The sequence below is a fragment of the Phasianus colchicus genome, chromosome 33 (assembly GCF_987193195.1).
Source record: "Phasianus colchicus chromosome 33, bPhaCol1.hap1.1, whole genome shotgun sequence".
NCBI lineage: Eukaryota > Metazoa > Chordata > Aves > Galliformes > Phasianidae > Phasianus > Phasianus colchicus.
In genome coordinates this window covers 1,680,903-1,701,599 of record NC_143468.1, presented here as the reverse complement: position 1 = coordinate 1,701,599, position 20,697 = coordinate 1,680,903, and the positions used below count along the sequence as shown (strand labels likewise).

The following is a 20,697-nucleotide window of genomic DNA, read 5'->3' as shown; positions in this document are numbered from 1 at the left end:
CCCCAGTTGGGTGAATTTGCCCCAGTTTGGATGAATTTGCCCCAAAACAGCCCATTTTCTGCAGTTTCACCCTACTGAGATCCTCATGGGTGTTTTGGGGCTCCAAACAGAGCAAATCCAGCACCGAATTCTGTTTCTGGGTGGGGCGATCAGAAGCACCCATGCTGGAAGCGTCCCCCCAAACCCCAACTGTGTGATCCCCCAAATCCCAATCATTGGAATTAACCTCAAAACCCCAATTACCAGAATGATCCTGAAAAAAAAAAAAAAATCCCAATTGATGTATTACCCCCCAAAATCCCAATTTCTGTCACCACCCCTCCAAAATCCCCGTTGTTGCATCATCCCCAAAATCCCAATCTTTGGAATCATCTCTCTAATCCCAATTGCTGGAATAATCCTCCGAATCCCAATCGTTGTATTACGCCCCCAAAACCCCATTGGGTCAAAATCATCCCCCAAAAAACTCAATTACTGTATTATACCCCAATTGCCAGCATTCCCATCCAGACCCCATATCCCCTCCTCACCCCCGACCCCATTGGGTCAGGATTCAACCCCACAGCCCACCCAGAATGCACCAAAACCTCAAAAAAAAACACCCCAAAACAACCCAAATCCACTCCATATTCCCCCCGCTGTACCATTTTTTCTCACGGCCCCCCACTGCCCAACCCCCCCCCCCAACCCCCCCCCAACCCCAAAGCCCTTCTGCCCCAACCCCATAAGGTGGGAGGGGGGTCCCGTTATGGCATTTTTGTGGGATGATGTCAAAGAACAGCGGCTGTCGCTCTGCCCCCAGCACGGCCTCTTCCTCCTCTCCTCCTCTTCCTCCATCGGAGGTGGTGATGAAAAGGGGACTTTTTTTTGGGATCGTGGCACAAAGGGCCCTTTTGAGGCACGCAGACGCCGGTGCTGTCCTGCTGCCTCTCGGAGGAGGGGGGAGGATTTTGGTGCAAAAAGTGATGATTTTGGGGTCTTTGTGAGAAAATTCCCCCCCCCCCTCCCCTGCAATGACACACTGGGGTGGGTGGGGGCCAAAACTGGGGGGGCAATGGTGTGTTTTCCCCCTCCTCAAATGGGGTATCTTGTCCCAACCCACGCCAAGCTCTGCTCTCACCTTTCAGAAAGGGTTTTATTTTGGGGAGGGGGTGGGGGCAGCTCCCCCAAATCCCTGCTCCCAACAAACCCCTAAGGGGGGGGGGGGGGGGGGGGGGGGGGGGCGCACAACCCCATAGCAGACAGCAGAGAATCCCCTGAGCTGTATGGCTTTGGGGTTTCTGCATGGCTGTCCTGTAGGGTTGAAGCCCAGATCCTAAAGGATGGATTCCTTCGTCCCATGGAAAAATCTACTGAAACTTACCCCCCCCTGACCCCCCCCCCAAAAAAAAAGAAGGAAAATGGGAAGACGGCGGCGGTGCCAAGGAGCGCTGTGGGGTCGGACACCCCGCTAATGAGAGCGGTGATTATCCCAAATTAATGAGGGCTGGAGGGAGGCCGGCAGCGTTGGTGGGGTCGGAAGGGGGAGAAGGGGGGAGGGGGTGTGGGGGGGGGGTGGCTGAGCCCTCCCTTCTGCCCCATAGCTGCTGGCTCACGGGTTTGGGGAGAAATCCCTCCTGTTTGGGGCAGGTGGTGCAAAAAGTGCCATTTTTGTTATCGGATGGACGGAATCAGCTTTGATGTCCTGGGAGGGGAAGGGGGGGGGGGTTGAGTTCGTGGGGCAGAAATGGGGGGGGGGGGTGTGATTCTTCTGGGTGTCTCCTACAGGTGATGTCACCTGGATGGGGGCAGCCCCCAACCCCCCCCCCACACAACATCGGGTGAAATATCCCTTAAAAAAGGGCAGAATGAGGGAGAAACGCCCCATTATGGGAACACAGCAACCCCCCCCCCAGTCCCAGCACCCCCGATCCACACACGGGGGGGGGGGGGGCACCCACCCCACGAACCCATAGCGCAGAGCTGAGAAGCAGAAGGAGATCTGAGGATCTATTTTTTTTTACCTTTTAATTGATTTCTTTTTCCCATCGAAGGAGCAATTCAGACCCACCCCTCCCAAAAACCTTAGAAACACTTTTCAAACACCCCCCCCCCCCCCCACACACACACACACCCCCCCTCCCCAAAGCCACCTATTTAGGGTGGAACGCAGCCAGGGCTCAACCCGAAGCTCTGCAGCCACACAAAGCCTCCCTCTGTGTCCGGTGGATGCTGGAAAAAAAAAAAAAAAAAGGGAAAAAAAAAATTAAAAATATGTATACATGTATATAATAATAATTATTATAATAATAATTTTAAAAAAATCCTAAAAGCGGCTTTTTTTTTTTTTTTTTTTTTTTTTTTTGCAAAGGTCCCAGGTTTTGCATGGAGAAATGGCTCCTGGGGGTGTGGATGGGTGTTGGGTTGTTGGGTTTTTTTTTTTTTTGGGGGGGGGGGAGGTGGATTTTTGGCTGCTTTTTCGCAGCTCCAACCCCACACCGTGCAGTCGTGGGGCCTAATGAGGGATTAGTGGGGGACCCCGTAGGGATGAGGTGGGGGGGGGGATGGGGGGGGGCACATCGTTAGTAGAAATTACAATCAGGAGTGTTGTGGAGTGTGCAGCCTTCCAGCTGGTTTTTTTTTTCTGGGGGGGGGGGGTGCCTTTAGGGTGCCCCACACGTTGGGCATGACCCCAAATTGCCCGATTTTGGGAGGAGGGGGGGTGTAAAACAAGGCAGATGTAGCATTTGTGGGGGGACAGTGACATCTAGAGGTGCCATTCCCCCCCCCCCCCTTTAATTAATCGAGATGGGAAACTGAGTCACAGCCCCCCCTCCAAGCTGGGGGTGGGTCTCCCAATGGAACCTCATGGTATGATGTGCATCCATCCCTCTGTCCAACCCATTCACACCCCCCCCCAAAGCTCCTTCTGCAACCCACCCCCCAAAGCTCCTTCTCCAACCCCCCCCCCATGAGGAGGTTGGAGGCTGGGTGTTGATGGGGCTCCCGTAGGACCCCCCCAGATGTCACACAGCACCCCCAGATGTCACCTCTGGATCTGAATGGGATGCAGGGGTTGATTTTCCCCCTCCCCCAAGAGAACGTTGGGGGGGTATGAATGAAATGCAGGTATTGATCCCCCCCCCTTCAAGCCCCGAAACGCCACAAATTAACCCTAATGGCTCATCCCCACATCACAAGATTCCCAAAAACTCCTATTTGGGGTGCCAACAGGCACAAGGGCCCCTGTGTCCATACATGCCATAAATCTGGGGCTGGGCTGAGGACCGCAGCGCCGGGAAGAAGCCCGGAAAGGCTGATGTTCCCGACAAAGTTTACCCAACAATACAGATGCCAATCGCAACATGCAGCCACACTGCAGCCCTACAAAGGGGTATTTTTATCCGGAACGGCTTCTTTTTAATTAATGCTGCATCCCATCGTCTGAGCTGATGGCTTTAACGAAGGCAAAGGGGAAGGAGTGATCTGAGATGGAGAAATCGGGGTGTGTGGGACCGGGGGGTGGCACCGTGGTGACACATCATTGTTAGGTTGGGTGTTGGGTTGAGCTGCATCCACGGTGCGTTCTGGTGTCCCCATAGAGCACTGTGGTGTCCCCACGGTGAGTTCAGGTGTTCCCGTTGGATGCTGTGACATCCTGGTTGTGGGTTTTTGGTGTCCCCGTGGTGTCCTCGCAATGCGTCGAGTTGTGCCCGTGGTGTGTCATGGTGTCCTCATGGTGTTTCCAGGTGTCACCATGGAGCACCGTGGTGTCCTCGTGGTTGAGGTGCCCTGGAATGTCCCCATTAAATGTCCCCATTAAATGTCCCCATGCAATGTCCCCATGCAATGTCCCCATGCAATGTCCCTGTGATGCACAAAGGTGCCCCCATGCTGCGTCGTGGTGTCCCCACGCCTGAAGCTCCCCACTGACAAACTGAGGTGTCCCCATGGGATCCCCACGCTGTGCCGAGGTGCCCCCACTTTGCAGCCACTTTGCAGCCCCCCCCCTCACCCATGAGCCACCCAGAGGCCCTGGAGGACCCCGTGGAGCTCAGGGCTGCGCTGGGGACCCTGGGGCGCAGGGCACGTTTTGCTCACAGCGTGCACAAAGACTTGAGGCCATTCCTCCTCACCAACCACAGGTGGGGGGGGACTCAGCCCTGGGCTCCTCCAGTAGTGGCCTTTGGACACCTTAAAGGACCCAACTGACCTCTGAAAGGGCAGCAGACCCCAGAACTGCAGCTCTCTGCCTCACTCCGTGGGAAGGACGAGCAGCTCATCCCACCAAATCCAGGGGAGGAATAACCACGTCCTGCTACTGTGGCACAGCTGGGAACAGCAGAATCCTAAGATCCTCAGTGATCCCAAATTGGAAGGGATCCACAAGGACCGTGCAGCCCAACCTCTTGGGAACCACGAGCCAAACCCAGGGAGGAGCAGGTGGAGAAGGCTCCCCAGGCACGCTGGTGCAGGAGGGAACCTTTGTGACAAAACCCAAACAAAAGGCATCCGTTTAACAACCTGTAGCCGGTGCAAGGCTGCGGGCGGAGAGGGATGGAAGCGTTTCAGACATGGATTTTGGGGTTGTTTTGTGTAGAATAGGTGATGGAGCATCCTGCAGCACACGGCCCATGTTGGTCCCCACCTCTGGGCAAGGCTCTGCGAGCAGCAATGAATGCAGCATTGAGGCTGCGCTGGGGGGGGAGGCAGCGCCGGGGGTGTTTGCAGAAGCCACGTGTGAGCTGGTGAGGAATGTCAGAGGAGCTCATAAGCAGCTCTTTGCAAGGATCAGGGGGGAAAAAAAAAAGAAGGAAAAAAAAAAAAAAAAACACGTCTAGGAATAAGGATGGAGGAAGGAGGAAAAAGTCAATATGACCTGAAAATCCCCAGCTGGGGAAGGGCGGGCGACGTGATTTATTCTATTAATAAGGCAGGGATAAATGCTGAATGCATTTTTGGTGGCCGCAGAGGCTGGGGCAGCAGTGGGACGCGGAGGGCACAGACCCCCTTTGACACAGCATTCCCTCCGTGGCTTTTTCGGAAGGAAAACAAAGGGCAGCGTTGAGCTCCGGCCGCAAACTGCAGTTCTGGAAAGGGGAGGGGGGGGGGGAAGAACTGAGAGCCTCCAAAATCGGAGCGGAGGGAGCTCAGCATGCGCTGAGAAGGGCCTTCAGCTCCCATTCACTTTCAGAGAAAGCTGGGGCTGTTTCCTCCCTCTGCGCCGCCGAGCACTGAACTGCCTCTGTCTGCTCAGCGCCCGACCTGCTGAGAGGGTTTATTTTAACGAGAAGTGAGTGATGCAAAGCAGCCTTTCCCCCCCAAAGCAGAGCTCGCAGCCCATCCTGCAGCAGGCAGGCAGGAGGTCGGGCACGCAGGGCAGCACCAAGGATGCAGACGAAGGAAAGAAAACAGGTTTTTGGGTGTTTGTTTGTTTTTTTTTCTCCTCTCAGATCTTTACTTGCAGTAAAAGATAGAAAAAGGTAATAAATGGAACTCAGTACAAAACACACAGAGGGGAGAGGGAGGATTCAAACCAGCGTACAAAGAACACAACCCGGCAGGCGCGAAGGAGGGCGAAGTTTTTTGTACAAAACTACTGCTTACAGGTACAGAAAATGTATAAAATGTCACCCCCCCCTCCCCCCCCGCAACATCTGGAGACAAAAATACAAAAGTGGACATTATTCCATTCTTTCCTTAGGCTTAAAAAGGTTATGTACACGAGAGAACAGAACCAGGGTCAGCTGCAGGGGAAGCCTGGCACGCACTGCTGCTTCCTCCCACATCACCATCGAGAATAAATTAAAACAGGGGAAAGGAGCAGCACAGCCCCATCGGAGCAAAACCTCCAGAAGCCTCGAGGGCCCCCCGATCCCAACTGCTGCTTTGAGGGCTTCTGAATGCTTCCCTTCTCCCACCGGTGGACGGGGATGCAGAGCCTCACCGAGCGCCGCGGATCCCTTTTGGAAGCAGCTCTCAGCTGAAGGCTGCAGCCTCTGCACTGCTGGCAGCATTCAGCCCCCCCCCAAACGCCCCCGACCACGGGTGAAACATGTGCAAAATATCACGGAGAGAGGAGCCATTCATTCTGCTCGGCCGGGGCTGCTGCATGAGGACAAAGGTGGCAAAAGCCTCAACCCCCGCCAGGAGGAGAAGCGAATCGTGCAGATTTTTTTTTGTTCTTTGTTGCTCTGCAAAAAACTGCCTGGAAACAGATAGAGGTGCAGAACCATCCGGTGGTGCGTCGGCTCCACTCTACAGTCAAAAGTGTACCTGAAGTTTCTGTAAACAGTCGATGCTCCACAATGGGGAGGAGGATGGGGTCCACGGGCAGAAAAGCGGCTCTGCAAAAATGAAATGACACACAGAGCCCCCAGCAGCTCCTGCAGAGACCCCCCACCACAGCCCCAGAGCTGCCCCACGAAATGCTGGCTGTGAGAACAGAATGCAGGGGGACACAGAGGGAGAAGACACAGCAGAAACGCTCTGGATCGGAGCCACCTCCATTGGCAAAAAGGGGCTGAACCCCTCCCTGCTTTAACAGATGGAGATCCAAGCTTCTCACCCCACACTGGATTCTAAGGGCAAATCCTCCTTGCATCTGCCCAGAAATACACTTTGCCCACATCACTCAGAAGGGAGCAGAGTTCTCTGAGCGTGCTGAGCACCCAGACCCACATAAGTGCTTTCTCCTCCCCTGAATTGCCCCCTTCTCCCTCCCCCCCCCAAGCACACACCCCCAGAGTCACACCATCAGCACAAAGCTGGCTGCAAAAAGGGCTGAAAAAGCAGAAAAAAAAAAAATAAGAGTTCCTCCCATAGCCAAAGCTGCCCCCCTTGAATCTCAGCACCTGAAAATGCTTGTAAAAATAGGTCTCAAAATACAAAAAAAAAAAAAAAAGGCAAGTGTGCTTCTGAACATTTCTATTGCGCATTGGTCCGTGAATGGTGGTTGTTTTTTTTTTTTTTTTTATCAAAAATAACAGAGTTCATTTGCTGTTTCTTTTGAGCCCTGGGCTGAGCAGAGCACAGCAGGGCACTTCTGGGACAGCCGCACGAGGCGGCGCCGGGCATCAGAGCAGCTTGCGGTGCAGGATTTCCCAGGCCATCCGCTTCCGGAAATAGGGCATGTGTTGCTTTGGAAGGGGAAAAAAGACAAAGAAAACAAACATCAGCGCATCCTCATCATCTCCTGGGGGCAGCTTTTTGTAGGGGAAGCCTTTTTCTTAGAGGGGGGGGAGGGGGGTTGGGGGTGAGACTTTCAGGTTATTGAAAACAAAGCAGGGAATGAGAATTTAGAATGAACATCACTTCAGTGACATTCCCCTAATAACAAAATACTCTTGCATGGGATACTCCATGGGGGCTGACATCAGGTAATCCCAAATTCCTTTGGATTCAGGCTACAATGCCCCACTTTCATTACAGCAATGACTGGGACCCATTATGGGCTGACGTCGGTGACGTGCCTGTCTGTTTTAATAGAAGACATGAGGAGGACTCTTGAGGAATTTGGCGTGGTAGGAAGAACTGCCCCAGCACCCTGTGTCAGCTCTGCTCCGAGGAACAGCAATTTGATCCCCACTGAGGGCTTCAAACCAATGGAGAAGGGAGCAGAAGGCACTTGGATGGGTGCAAATACGTACCCCGAGCACGTGGCACACGTCAGGATGGGGGGGATTACCTGAGTGAAGTTGATGGGTTTGTCTTTGGTAATGCAGTCGGCGTATTTGCAGGCAAACATCCCACAGTCGCTGCCGTTCATCTGCTGTGGGATCTCCTGGAATGAGAGGACACAGAGCTGAGCATCCACAAATCAGAGCCCTCCTGTCAGCTGGGAGAACAGACAGCTCCCAGCAAAGGGCCTCCCCAAAACGAAGAGCAGGTGGGAGCTGCACAGCAAACGGGAGCTGAGGACAAGAGGGTGGGTGAGCCCTGTGCAGCAGGGATGGAGGGGCACTGGGGCTCCCCCCCATGTCCTCCCCTCAGGGCTGGATGGGAAACTGCAGCAGAGCAGCCTGCCACTGAAGACCTGTGATTTGCTCACCCCCTACAGTTCCCACGAGCACAAATCTGCCAGGTAAAGCAGCCAGCAAAGCTGCATCTGGGCCAAGGACAAAAGCAAGGACCAACCCAGACCCCTCCTGCACACCTCGAGTGCACAAACCCACCTGGCTCTTCTTACTCAGCAACGACCACCCGTTGGTGTCAAATTCTTTCCTTTTCTTATCAAGGCTTTCTTGTTTTAAGTACTGCCTGTAGGAATGAGAGAATGAAAAAAAAAAAAAAGAAAGAAAAAAAGCTTATTTAGAGGAACAGGCAGAACTAGCCAGAACACTATATGTCAGTTTACCTAAAGTGTCCTCTGCCATGTTTGCAGAATTAATGCAAAATGGAAGTCCAATATTTTCTTCTCGGTACTGGCCATTTTAATAAGGGCTCTGTAGACCCAGGCTTTGAGGCAGTCCAAAGAAGGACCAAGCAGAACCCAAAAACTCATCCAAAACAAGTACCTGCCGAGCAGAGAGTCAAAACCACAAATAAACCAGGGAGCACAAATCTAATTCATTGCAGAGTGACTCAGAGCAGAGCAAATCTCAGCAGCCACCGGGCTGCCTCAGCACTCTGCAAATGGAGCCTTGTGCTCAAGGAGACGTCTGGGATGGCTTCCGACACGTCCTGAGTCGCTGCCTCTCATCTTTTGAGGATCTTGCTTAGCAGAAACGGAGATGGCAGCAGATGTGTCAGAACCATAACAGCGTCCCAGCAGCTCTGCAACAATCGCCCTGTGTGTGAGGCACCAAAGCACAGCACGGAGCTGCTCTGCAGGCTGGCAGCAGGTTGGACACGCTGGCAGATGTTCTTCCAGAGCTCTTCCTCCTGGTTTCCCTTCCAACACTGATCTGAGGTTTTCTTCACTACGGTGGGACAAACTGAGAGCGCTTTCAAGAAGAGACACATCATGAGCTGAGAGACAAAAATGAGCCCAGCGGCCCCAGTTTTCTCAAATGAGGTCCAAGAATGGAGGGGAGGGGGTGCAGCCATGGGGAAATTCAACCCCAACAGCCAGATCTGCTCTTTCCCACGTAGACACAAACACCTTGTGCTATTTCCTTTACTGGGATGGATGGAAGGGGAGCTCAAGAAGGGCACTGACACAAATGTTCTCTTTAGGTCATCCAAGGAGACAGTAGTGATGGGTCCAAGATATTCTTCAGGGCCTAAAGGAGCCCCTCTCTGTCGGCTGCCACGTCTTTAAGTGACTTTCAGGTTTGTAGATGCCCTCATTTCATCTTGGTTAAGGACTGAGATGATCTACGAAAACCACCTGTTTCTATTTGGCATCTTCTCAAAACAATTTGAAGAGTCTTCTCACTGTTGCAGCTGTGATCAGGAAGCTTGGAAAGGAGCAGAGGGGTCAACAGAGCACCTGGCACAGACATGGCTTTGGTCACCAGTGGGGGGGGGGGAGGGGATGTGCCATCTTTTGGAAGCGTGATCCCCAGAAACATGGCTATAAAACATCTCACCATGAGTAAACTCCAAAACGAGATGGGAGAACAGGGGCACACAGCCCACAGGTGAGCCCAAGAGACGTGGGGGTAAGCTGGGCACGTTGGCTCCACAGCTCCAAATAAAAAGAGAAAAGAATGTGCATGTGGCTCAAGAAAACTTTAGGCAAGTTAGAGGAAAAGCACTTACAGACAGGACAGACCTCTGAAGTGCCACAAGATGGGCCCTTCCAAAGCTAATGCAGCTGCTGGGGAAGTCACGCTCCTGAGGGTGAGAGCTGCCACCTGCTCAGCACCACCATCCCCCTGCAGGATGCTGACCCCAGGCACATCAGAGACACAGAAGGAAGCAACAGAAAGAGCAGCAGAACCACACAGCACGGAGAGCCCCTCTCTCACCATCACATCTGTACAAAACAACCAGAAATAGGTTTTGCTGGGTGTAAAAAATGACGAGAAGAGAAGCCTCCCTTCCAGCCATCCCCTGAGACTACATCAGGTCCAGACAAGCGTTTTCTATCAGCCCTCATTAGCCAGACACACGCTCAGAGCCCAGTTTCCCAGCACAGGGGCTGCTGGCTGCCAGCAGCTGCTGTAATTGCTCTCGGGAAGCTCTGCTGGGCTGCTTTGACTGCTGCAGTTTGGACAAGACAACATCAGCAGGGGGTAAATCCCAGAACAGAAAAACTTTCATTGAGCGTTAGAAGTTCTCCATATCTCACACCCAAAAACATCCTCGTGGACAGAAAGGAAGATCCTTGCAGCAAGTTCAAAGTAAGGGCGAGCTGAATATCTGCAACCACAACAACACAAACACGGCGCAAATCTTAATTAGCAGCCGCGCTTCAACCGCCAGGAACAAAAATCCTGGCTGTTATTGCCTGCCACCAGAACCCACTCGAATCCTCAGACAAAGCAAAGAGCAGCACAGCCCAGGGAAGGGCTGCAGCCCACAGGGATCCAGGATGAGCACCACACGATGCTGAGCGCAGAGCAGGGGTGGAGCTGAGCGTGAGACTCCGTCTGGCACGGAGGGAAGAAAGCTGTGAGACTTAAACAGTCTGGGTTGGGCAATCCGCTGGTTTCTGCCTCCCCTTCTGCTTTATCTGCAGCTATCACAACCCACAGCTCCACTGCCAACACACACACAGCAGCAGGAGATTCGGAGCTGTTTTCTTGAAGAGCAAGGCAGTAACTCCCCAAGCACAGCTCACAGTTACTTGTGACCATCACACCTCTGCTGCTTCCCAGAAGCAACCTCCAGCAACCTGGCAGGCACACGGAACACAGAGCATCACTGCACGGAGCTGATCCTGCCTGGGTGACAGCTTGAACAACTTCCTAAGGAGGTTAACTGAAGGAAAATGCCTCAGCTTCAACCTGCGAGACTGCTCAGGGAGGCAGGACTTCGCTGTGCCAGGTGAACACCTTGAGGAGAGAAGCCTGACACAAAGGTTTTTAAACATAATTAACTTGCCAGATCAGAAACCAATACGCCTGACATCCCCCATCAAATACTGCAGGCTTTTAACCTCATTTTCCTAAACATGAAAGTGGATTTTCGCCCTCTACAGCTCACACACAAAATCCTGAGCAGGTGTCTCGAGGAATTATTGAAATCAGCAACTGCAAATGTCTAAAAGCCTTGAAGAAAACGGCACACGAAGGTGAGCACTTCTTATCTCCTGCTAGCAGCAGCACTGGAAGATTTCACAGGCACGACCAGCTTTGCGTGCTCTACCCCTTAAGCCTTCTTCCTCCAGCACCAATACACCAGAATCAAGTAACTGACTGTAACAGGTCGGTTTACATCTGCTCCAGTGCACGACCTTCCAGCAGTGCCAAAGCGCTGCTTTTCCTCAAGGAAAAGCCCTGACAAAGCAGGGGCAGCTTTCTGGCAACTCTCTCCAGGACTCACAGCCAAGCTGTGTGAAAGCCCAGATGCCAAACCAGGCACAGCAGCAAGGCCCAGCTACCAGACTGCAAACATCTGCAGCCCCTGCAGCACCCAGCCTGGCCAGCGGGCATTGTATTGCATCCATGTCCCTCTAAGATCTGGCTAGCTGTGAGACACTCACCACCTTTAGGAAGCTCTAAAGATTGAAAGCATGAAAGGGTCACTAACCATGAATAGGACCTCCGTCCCTTCTTCCCGGAGTGATCCTCCCACTGCATTCAACCAATAAAAGCCTCCTAAAAGGAAACAGAGGGAAAACAATTACGTCCAGGGCAACAGTGACCTGAAATCCTGGGTTTCTACCACTGATCCTGCATGGGACCATACACCTTGTATCCTCTGGTGCTCACTATAGCCAGCTTGGAGACCTGCCTCCTCACCCCAGACCCCTAAATGAACTGCAGATGGGACTCCTGCGTCCCCCTCTCACCTCCCAGGTGCTTTGCCTCACCAGATGTCCGTGCTTTGTTCCTCAGAATCAAAGAAATTCAGGCTGAAAGGAGCTAATTTCACCCAGATCAACCCTGCCCCAAGGCAGGCCAGCTCTGCTTGCATCAGTCTCAGACAAACGTTGAAGAAAGAGGCACAAGGAACACAGCAAAGCTAAGAGACACCGCTCTGAGCCATTCCTAAAGATTTCATACGTTTCCATTTCCTCCCTTTAAACCAACACTACACTGTGGAAAACGGGAAACAACCACGTTTATATTTATTTAAATAAACCCAGTATGTGCAGACTGCAGAACACCTGAACTGGAAAAGACACTAAATGGACTGGAAATGATTAAATAGCATTTGTCTCCTGTCTGCCTTTATCATCATTAACATTCCTCGACTGAATGAGTGGCACCTCTGCTGACACACTCAACCTCACGCCAGAAGACTCGGGATCAGGTTCCCAATCAGCATCAGAGCTGAGATGAGAAACAGAACCAAAGGACGACCTGGGGTCAGCACTGCAAAAACAGAGGGGCCAGCAACTGCGATTCATTAATCACTCTGGAATCTGATTTGCATCAGCCTGACGACCCTGCATGACAACGTGCCGTAGGGAAACGGCCTTTTTCCTCCCCTGGGAGGAGCAGCTCATTTTTAGCATGCTCCCAACAACTGCTTCCAAAGATGGGAAAACACAGCACCAAGCTGCCCAATACTGAATTAGCCAGGCAAGCACCCCTCCTCTATGAGAAGTCAGCAGAGCCAGGAGCCACCTTCACTCCTACCCACAGCATTGCCTGGGAGGGTGAAAGCAAGACCCCTAGGGTCTGAAGTCAAGAAGAGCAGCTTCCATCCAGCCTCATTTGGAGGCACAGGATGCCCTGGTGGAGCTCAGATCTGCACAAACCTTCATCCACGTTCTGATCCAAGACTCTCCCGCGCTCAAAGGCACCACTGTGCTTCTTCAGAAGCTCCTTGAAACAAAGGGCCAAATTACTGAGCTGTTCTTTGCCACAGAGAGGAAAAGTCTCCATCTGTGGAATGGCTGAAAGATGCCATTTCTTCCAGCAACTGCAGGACCCCTGATCCTCAGGGTCTGAGACGTTGGTTTCCGTCTAAAGATGATGCCCAGGAAGACTGGCAGTGCTTGATGCCCTTAACAGAATGGGTCTGACACCTGTTTATACCTGCACAGGGAACAGCAGCCTCACTGAGGGATTTTCTGCGAAGAGAAGACAGAATCTATGCAGGAGTCTCTTGCAGACTGACTTTGTAACGGGGACTGCATCAGCAGTGAGTGATGAAACCAAGCATGAGAACCAGAACGCTTCTCACTCCCCCTCTCAGTGCCCAGACAGGAACTGCTCCCACACAACAGCCGTCGCTTTGCAACCTGTGCACACCAAGGAGCCATCTGGATTTTAACAGGTACAACTCAAGTGTTACTCACAACAGTATCCTGCAGGCTTCGCTGTTTATTCCACCCATGGAGTCATAGTAGGTGATGGTCTTTTTCCTGAAATCGACAACCTACGTAGAGAGATTCGTTACAGAATTAGCAATGCAGAAGACAAGCAGCTCACCCCAATGCCAGGATATATCCTTTGTGAGCCAAAGTCTTTGTTAAAAGGAAGTTTAAACCACTTCAGAGCAGTGAAGGGTTTGTAACTTCCTTGGCACGCCACAGCCCCCCCCAAACCTCCCTGTGCTACCATGTTATTTAAGCACTCAAATCTCTCCATCAGGCTCTCCTCAGAGCAGCCCAGTCGAACACAAGAGCACTGTTATCTGTTTTGTCCCAGCAGCAGGCTGACAGATCTGCTTACAGAAGGCTCTGCCCCACCTGACGTCTGTGTGCTGAGCTCTGTGCTTTGTTGCCCCACGCTCCATTTTCACACCCAGCCACTCATGTGAGCCCATCCCTGCTGGGCAGTGAGCAGTGCACTGAGGATCGAAGGGATGAAGCAGAAGGAATCTGAGAGGCCACATGTGATCCAGCACTGCCCAGGTGCCACGAGAAGGGATGTATCACATTGGAGCAGGAGGCACAGAAAGCTGCACCGTATCGTGTCTGCATCTTTCTGAAACCATCCCACAGCAGTGCCTCTAAAGGCAAACTTGTGGGAATGTGGAAATGAGATCCTTCCCCAGAGAGCAGGCTACAACCTGACGTGAACTTCACAGCTTTTTCTCCTTTTTGAAGACTAGTCAAAGACAAGAAAGACAGCAAACCTACAGCTCCCTTCTCACTCCCTTCGCATTCTGCTTTTAGCCACAAACGTGCATCTTCCCCCTGCCCACACCCAAACACCCCTCTGCAGAGCCATGAGATGTTGTGATTCAGTCACAGGTGAGTTTATAGGATGGTCTGCTCCGTAACAGAAGCACTCACTGCTAGGCACCAATGCACTCCCAGATGAATAGGCACCAAAAGGAGGTCCACTGAGAAGATATCCACTTTTTTAGTCCATCTTTTCACAGCTTGGTACCCCGCTGTTTTCAATTTGGTGAAGAAGAAAGTATTGAACGCGTGAACTGTTGGTAAACCCTTTTCTTTGCTCCGCTCCATCAGCAAATTCATATAGAAATTAATTATCTGGGAAAAAAAAAAAAACAAAGGAATTATTTTCACCTCCACTGCCACTCATTAGAACTGCCTCTACCAGGATTTACAGCAGCTCAAACACTTTGAATCCTTTCAAAGAAATCCAGAAATATTTAAGCACACAGTCCCCCTAAGATTAAGCTTCACAAGTTCTGCCCTGATAGCATCCACTCCCAATTCTTCTCGTCCCACTATCACTATTTTTTCAAGTGCCTGCTCTACACAGGGATTTCTCCTCAGATTAACCAATCCAGAGCACGAAGCACAGCCCATTCTGACTTCCTTAGGCAAGGAGAGGGCAGACACCTGTTCACTTTAACCTACTTTAAACAAAGTCCCAGTGGCACAGCACGGACTGCTCACCTCATCATTGAGCCAGTTCAGATTATTGAGGGTCTGGATGTCTTTCCGGGTGATCGTTAACCGAAAGGCTTCACTGAGGACCTCATCCTGATTTCCTCCTCGGAATACATTCTTTATTTCCTTTTCCATTTCCTAGAGGGAGAACACAAACACTGTTGGAAGGGAGAGCTCCTACTGTAACCATCACAAGGGCTACATTCAAACCACTGTTTGTTCTTTGCTCCTCAAAGGATAAACCCACTATAAAACACACAACAAAAGGTCACAGCTATCAGTGTCTGTGCACTGACCTCAGAAAATGATGTTCGTATTCAGAAGCACTTCCACACAGATGTCTGACTGCCCACCAGACAAAGAGATTTACCTCTGTGATTTCAGGGAACTCCTCTTCACCATCAGCTGACTTGGCACCTTCTTTCTTTTCTGGGACCACCGTGACAGGGATTTCCTTCTCGAGAGGCACACGAAGGTTCAAATCCACCAGGTCCTGCACCGAGTGCTCCTGCTCCTGCAACCGCTGAAGGGGAGACCTCTGGATTACACAGAGACAAAGGAGCCACCTCTATGGGGCTCGTGAGGAAGCCTCGTGGAGCCAATTGTTCCAGGAGATGCAGAAAGGGGCAGCATCCAGCCTGGCCACAGTGCTACTGAGCGCCCAGCCGCAGCAAGGAGAAGTAACAAAGCCACTGGATGTGAGAGCGCAGATTTTGGCCATTCTCTTCCCAATCAGCTTCCTACTATGTGGTTTGAAGTTCTGACTCAGAGACTGCTCATTCAGTAACTGTTCTCTCACCTGGCTCTGCAGCTGTAAGGCCAGAGCTTTCTGCTCCTCAATCTGCCGCCACCTCTCCCGAGCTCGCGAGTCGTAGACACTGGTCCTGAAAAGCACAGTTTGAACAAGACAGCATTTAGAAATACACGAGCACTTGTGATGGGAAAACAAAGCAGAAAACATCTACTTACAATTCCTTGATCCATAGTTCTGCCTGGAAGAATGGGAGGCTAGGAAAGGGAGAAGGACATGCGTAAGCATTCTCCTTTGCATGGAAAGTAATTGTCTGAAAAGTGATTTGTGAGTAATATCTGAGGGCATCTTTATTCTAAGAGCGATAAGAGCTACAGACAGATCTGACAGTGATTTGCATCCAGGTCTCCAGAAAGAGATTGATGCATCACTCTCCAGTGCTGGTATCTATGGCAAACTGCTCTCCCTTTGTGAAGCATTCACAAAGTCACAGTCACTTTTTATCTGCAATCTCACCTCTCAGTGAAACCAAAAAAGACTGTGTGAACTTCCCCCTGCCCTTGTTTGCTCTAGATGCAATTTACAGCCTCTCACCTTGGAGCTGGGGTTCTGGAATCCTTTACTTTGAGCAAAATGACCGAGTCTGATCCTACAGAGGATAAAATTGAGGAATATTGTTATTCTTACAATTACTACTGAGTTACCAAACTGTGCTGAAGTCCAAGTACAGAGAAGGGAATAAGTGCTTTTCCCACATACATTTGACTGCTTGTTTGCTTTTGGTTTTTACCTTCAGACTGAGTGTTGGATGCTGGTAGATTTTCTTGCTGATGCTGGGCTGTGGAGTTATGGGACTCAAAGATATGGGAGGGATAGCTGGGCGTGGAGTAGAGCGGTGGTTTGTGCGATGGCTGCTCCTGTGCCCCGAGAATGCTGGTTGCTGAGCTGGCTGGTGCAATGCTGTGAGCTTCAAACAGCTTTGAGTTCTTGCTGGGAGTTTCTTTCAGTATGGTTTTGCTGGAATTTGAGCACCTGGACCTAGGAGCAACAGAAAATTAGTTTTCAGAGAACGCATGCACACTCCGTGCTGGAAATGAGCATTTTACATAACTCACAGATGGAAGGGGAAGAGCGAAGAGGGCTTGGACGTGGAAAACTGCTTTCCTGTGACCATCTGAAGCAACTGCCTGTAGATCTCTCGCTCCTCCTCTCGAACAGTCTGCAAAGAAACAACCAGAGTACTCTATCATGGTTTAAACAAAGACACCACGCACACTGAGCAGACGCGTGACGAAGTCAAAATGCTCTTGTTCTGTCAGCCAGGAGGAGAGAATCCAGCACAAGGCAGACCTGCCTCGAGCTCTTTGTGATGCTCAGAAGCAACCAGCTCGGATGGAGCCACCCACTGAGGGGCCTCCCACCCAACCTTTGCTTTTACCTCCTCCGCAGTGCTGATGAACCGCCGCGGAGTTTTCTTTGGGCTGAGCAGGCTGCGGCGGCACGGCCCGCTCCAGGAGGGGCTCTGGGCAGGTTTGATTGGAAATGCTGACCCATGGCAATGGTGGTTGGACTTTCCTACAAAACTATTGGAGGTCCCACTGCGAGGAGAAACAAAACAGGTTCCTTTGGTTTCGTGCTCGAGTCCTTCCCCCATCCCTCAAAAATCAGTCGAGAATCGAGTTATCTAACTCGGATCATATTTTATTTGTGTTTTTAAAGCTATTTCAGCACTGAAGGCTGGCTCTCCACCAGCTCGATCCAAAGCCACACATGCCAGAGATTGTGCAGCCACGCAGATGCCAGCAGGTGGCACTGCGAGGCCGAGGAAGCACAGCCTGGAAACCCCGAGCAAGACCTTCCCGCCAGATCCAACAGCTCCCCCTCTTCCCATCCACAAAATGGCTGAATCTCGCCTTGACAAAAACACTCTGCATTCTCTTTTACAAAAACTGATGCTCTCCTCTCACCTCGTTTCTCCCCACTCCCACGGGCCAGGCTCACTTCACAGCCTGTTCGAAATCTCTGGCTTGATTTGGAATTTATCCCATTGAAATTAATTTTATAAACGTTCTCCATTACAGGGATTTTCCAGAGGAGTAAGATTTTCACTGATCTGGAAAGGCACTGCCCTACTGGGGAAACACTCCTTTACAGGCAGCTGCACATGCACTAACCAGGACAGAACCACATCATGCCACATATCTCCTAGCTTCCCAGCAGTATAACCTCTTTTGGTTACACCAAGGTTACTCTCCAAACCCCCCATTTCCCTCTTCCATCACACCCACTGCTGGGAAGAGCCTCACAAACATCTGAGCTTCTGATCAGCAGCAAACCCCTCCTGCTGAGCAGTCAGAAGAGGTTTCCTCGGTTGGTCAAAGCACAACTCATTTTTTTCCCCACAAGAATGGAATTTCTCTGCCAGCTGTATGTGGAAAACACCCAGCCTGTGGGTGAAGGTGGATGCAGCCCTCACACACCTGGGGTTTTTGCGAGCCTCGAGGTAAGAGCCACGGCTCAGCCTCAGCTTCGGCAGCGCAGCACTTGGGGTGGGCACCAAACCCCTCCACTGCCCGTTGGTGCTGCACCCAAACCCCTGTGGCTCTCCTGCTGTCCGGTAGGTCTCAGGGCACGGGACTTCTGCAAGTGAAAAAAAAATGAGGCAGCTGTTAATAAAGAGGAATATCTCCCTCCCTGTGCTGCTGTGGGGAGGAAACAGGAAAAAAAAAATAAAATAAAAAACACACCTAAGGGGAAAAAAAAGAGAGTATCTTACCTTGGCTGAAATTGAGAGCGCATGAGGCATTTCCAGCTGGGCAAGCAAAGCTGCCGGTCTTATTTGGTAAAAACTGTGGGGAGAGATTGCAGGTTTTTATTAGAAAAGTGCACAACTCTGAGTTTTAAACCCCCATGCAGTTACTGGCCCTCCACCACATAGTTATCATTAGTAATTGCTGATAGAAAGGTACCAGAAGGCACCTTGTCAGCCTGACAACACAGCACGTTGTTGGAAAGGTGCTAAAGAGCCTCCCTTCTCCCTCTAAAATCCCCGTGTGATCTCACTTTCAACGAAAACAGAAAAAACAAACATTGTTTCCACATTACTACAGGGCAAAAAAAAACCAGCCTCAGGGCTACGCTGCCTCTGGCCAACTCACCAAGGCTCAACACGCTCACAGGCACATATAGACCCAGTGCAAACTTCACCCACAAACTTCCATCTTTGCTTAGGATGCTAATCAGCAATTAGCAGCACCAACAGGGCACCTGCAGCACGCCTCTGCTCAGGAAGCATTCAGTGTTGGGAACAGCAGGCACTTGGTGTGACTGCTGCTTGAAATGTCCCACTGCTTTTGAATAAAGCAAAAGGGTCCCGTTGGGAGGGAGCTACAAAAATGGAGTACAGCTGCCTGGCTCCTTCAGAGCCAAAGTTCTGATATATGACTGAGAGCATCGTGCAAACGTGTCCCAAGCACTGGCAGGCACAGGGCATCGCTCGCCTCCCTGGGCCACCACCCAAATCCCTGGGAAGCTTATCCCAGCGTCTGACCACCCTCGTGATAAAAAGGTTTTCCTTCAATACAGACAGAACCCCACAACACAGCCCTGTTCCACTCTCATGTTCTGTCACCACTCACCAGAGGAGATGAGCGTCTGGTCCCTCCTGGGGGCAGAACACTGAGGTCACCCCTCAGCCCCATCCCCTCCATTCTACACAACCCCAGCGTCGTCACAGACCGCACTCATCCAACACCCTGACTTCCACACCTTCCTCTGGACGCTTCCAAAGTCCTCAGCCCCCATTTCACACCGCAGAGCCCAGAACCGAACCCAAAACCCCACCGAACACATAAAGGGACCCCCCTCACTCCCTCCCATCCCCTCTTTGGAGCCAACCTTGGTGTCGGGCGGGCAGAGCACGTCCCTCAGCCCGGCCCGGGGCGGCAGGGGAAAGGCCTTGAACCCCGAGCCGTGGCCGGCGGAGTCCCGGGTCTCCATCCTCATCGGGTCCGCGCGGCCATGCGGGGTCGGTGCAGCGTCCGGAGGCTGCGGAGCAGGGCGGCTTCCGCCCTGGGATCGGGATTTCCTTGAGGAGCAAAGGAAACGCTGCGGAAAACGGAGCGACCCGGCAGACCCCGCGCCCGGGGCTGCCAACAAACAGCGGGGAACGGCGAGGGGAAACGGCCGGAGCGCCGAGCGGAGGAACGGCCCCGGGGCGGGGAGGAGCGGGGCGAGCGGGGCTCGGCGGTTCGGCTGCGTGGAGAGGCCGCGTTACCGGGGCGGCGGGCCCGCTTAGGGCTCACCGGGACGGGGGGGGCTCGGCTACCGGGAGGCGCGGATCCCGCCGCCCGCCGGAAGGAGCCGAGGCGCAGCCCCGAGCCCAGGCCGCTCCTTCACTCGCCCCCCGCCCGCTCTTACCGGAAGCGGCCCCAGCACGCGCGCGTTTCCCGGGTTTGGCGGCAACGGCGGCAACGGCAGCTGCCGGCAACGAGGCGGACGGAAGGGGAAGTTGGCGCCGCCGGAAGTGATGCCATGATGTGGCGGAAGCCGCTCGTGCGCTCGCTGGCGAGCGGCAGAGAGCGCCCCCTGGCGGCCTGGAGGTGGAGGGGAGGCCTTGGGGGTGAGAGGGGGGTGAGAAGGGGGTGGGAGGGGGGCATGGAGGAGCTGTGGGAGCGCAGGATGGCGGGAGACAGCCCATGGGGGGGGGGCATGGGGACCTATGGGAGTCTACGGGGACTTAGGGGGACTTAGGGGGATGTAGGGGGTCTATGGGGACCTATGGGGGCCTATGGGAGTCTATGGGGATTTAGGGGGACTTAGGGGGACATAGGGGGTCTATGGGGACCTATGGGGATCCATGGCAGTCTATGGGGTCTATGGGGGTCTATGGGGACCTATGGGAGTCTATGGGAACTTAGGGGGACATAGGGGGTCTCTGGGGGTCTCTGGGGACCTATGGGGGTCTATGGGTGCCTATGGGGTCTATGGGGACCCATGGGGGTCTATGGGAGTCTATGGGGACTTAGGGCGACCTAGGGGGCTCTATGGGGACCTATGGGGACCCATGGGGGTCTGTGGGGCCTATGGGGACCTG

At 52.6% G+C, this 20,697-nt stretch overlaps 1 protein-coding gene across 2 annotated transcripts; it reads right to left on the bottom strand.

Annotated features, from left to right (window-relative positions):
• Positions 1-6,891: 6,891 nt before the first annotated feature.
• SENP1 (SUMO specific peptidase 1) lies at positions 6,892-20,212 on the bottom strand. Of its 2 annotated transcripts, none has more exons than XM_090128425.1 (17): positions 20,022-20,209; positions 19,500-19,689; positions 18,379-18,451; positions 18,083-18,242; positions 17,041-17,200; positions 16,718-16,821; positions 16,393-16,640; positions 16,197-16,251; positions 15,821-15,859; positions 15,651-15,735; positions 15,222-15,374; positions 14,858-14,989; positions 14,282-14,485; positions 13,340-13,419; positions 8,154-8,238; positions 7,667-7,762; positions 6,892-7,118 (listed from the first exon to the last, which is right to left on the bottom strand). In XM_090128425.1, the coding sequence occupies exons 1-17, from the start codon at positions 20,135-20,137 to the stop codon at positions 7,056-7,058; spliced, it is 2,043 nt and encodes a 680-aa protein (XP_089984551.1). In that variant the 5' UTR covers positions 20,138-20,209; the 3' UTR covers positions 6,892-7,055. The 2 variants fall into 2 exon arrangements, 1 of the variants encoding a protein (XP_089984551.1); XR_016460814.1 differs by lacking the exon at positions 6,892-7,118 and adding an exon at positions 11,620-11,687 and having other exon boundaries at positions 7,743-7,762; positions 20,022-20,212.
• Between the last annotated feature and the right edge of the window lie 485 nt (positions 20,213-20,697).

What these genes read in the sequence shown, in the direction of transcription:
- SENP1 (XM_090128425.1), bottom strand. Translation starts at nt 20,137, where the DNA reads ATGGCATCACTTCCGGCGGCGCCAACTTCCCCTTCCGTCCGCCTCGTT. An exon ending in GAGTGCATTGGTGCCTAGCA is followed by an intron (nt 13,420 to 14,281) that starts GTGAGTGCTTCT and finishes CTCTCTACGTAG; the next exon opens with GTTGTCGATTTCAGGAAAAA. An exon ending in AACCCATCAACTTCACTCAG is followed by an intron (nt 7,119 to 7,666) that starts GTAATCCCCCCC and finishes CCCCTTCCAAAG; the next exon opens with CAACACATGCCCTATTTCCG.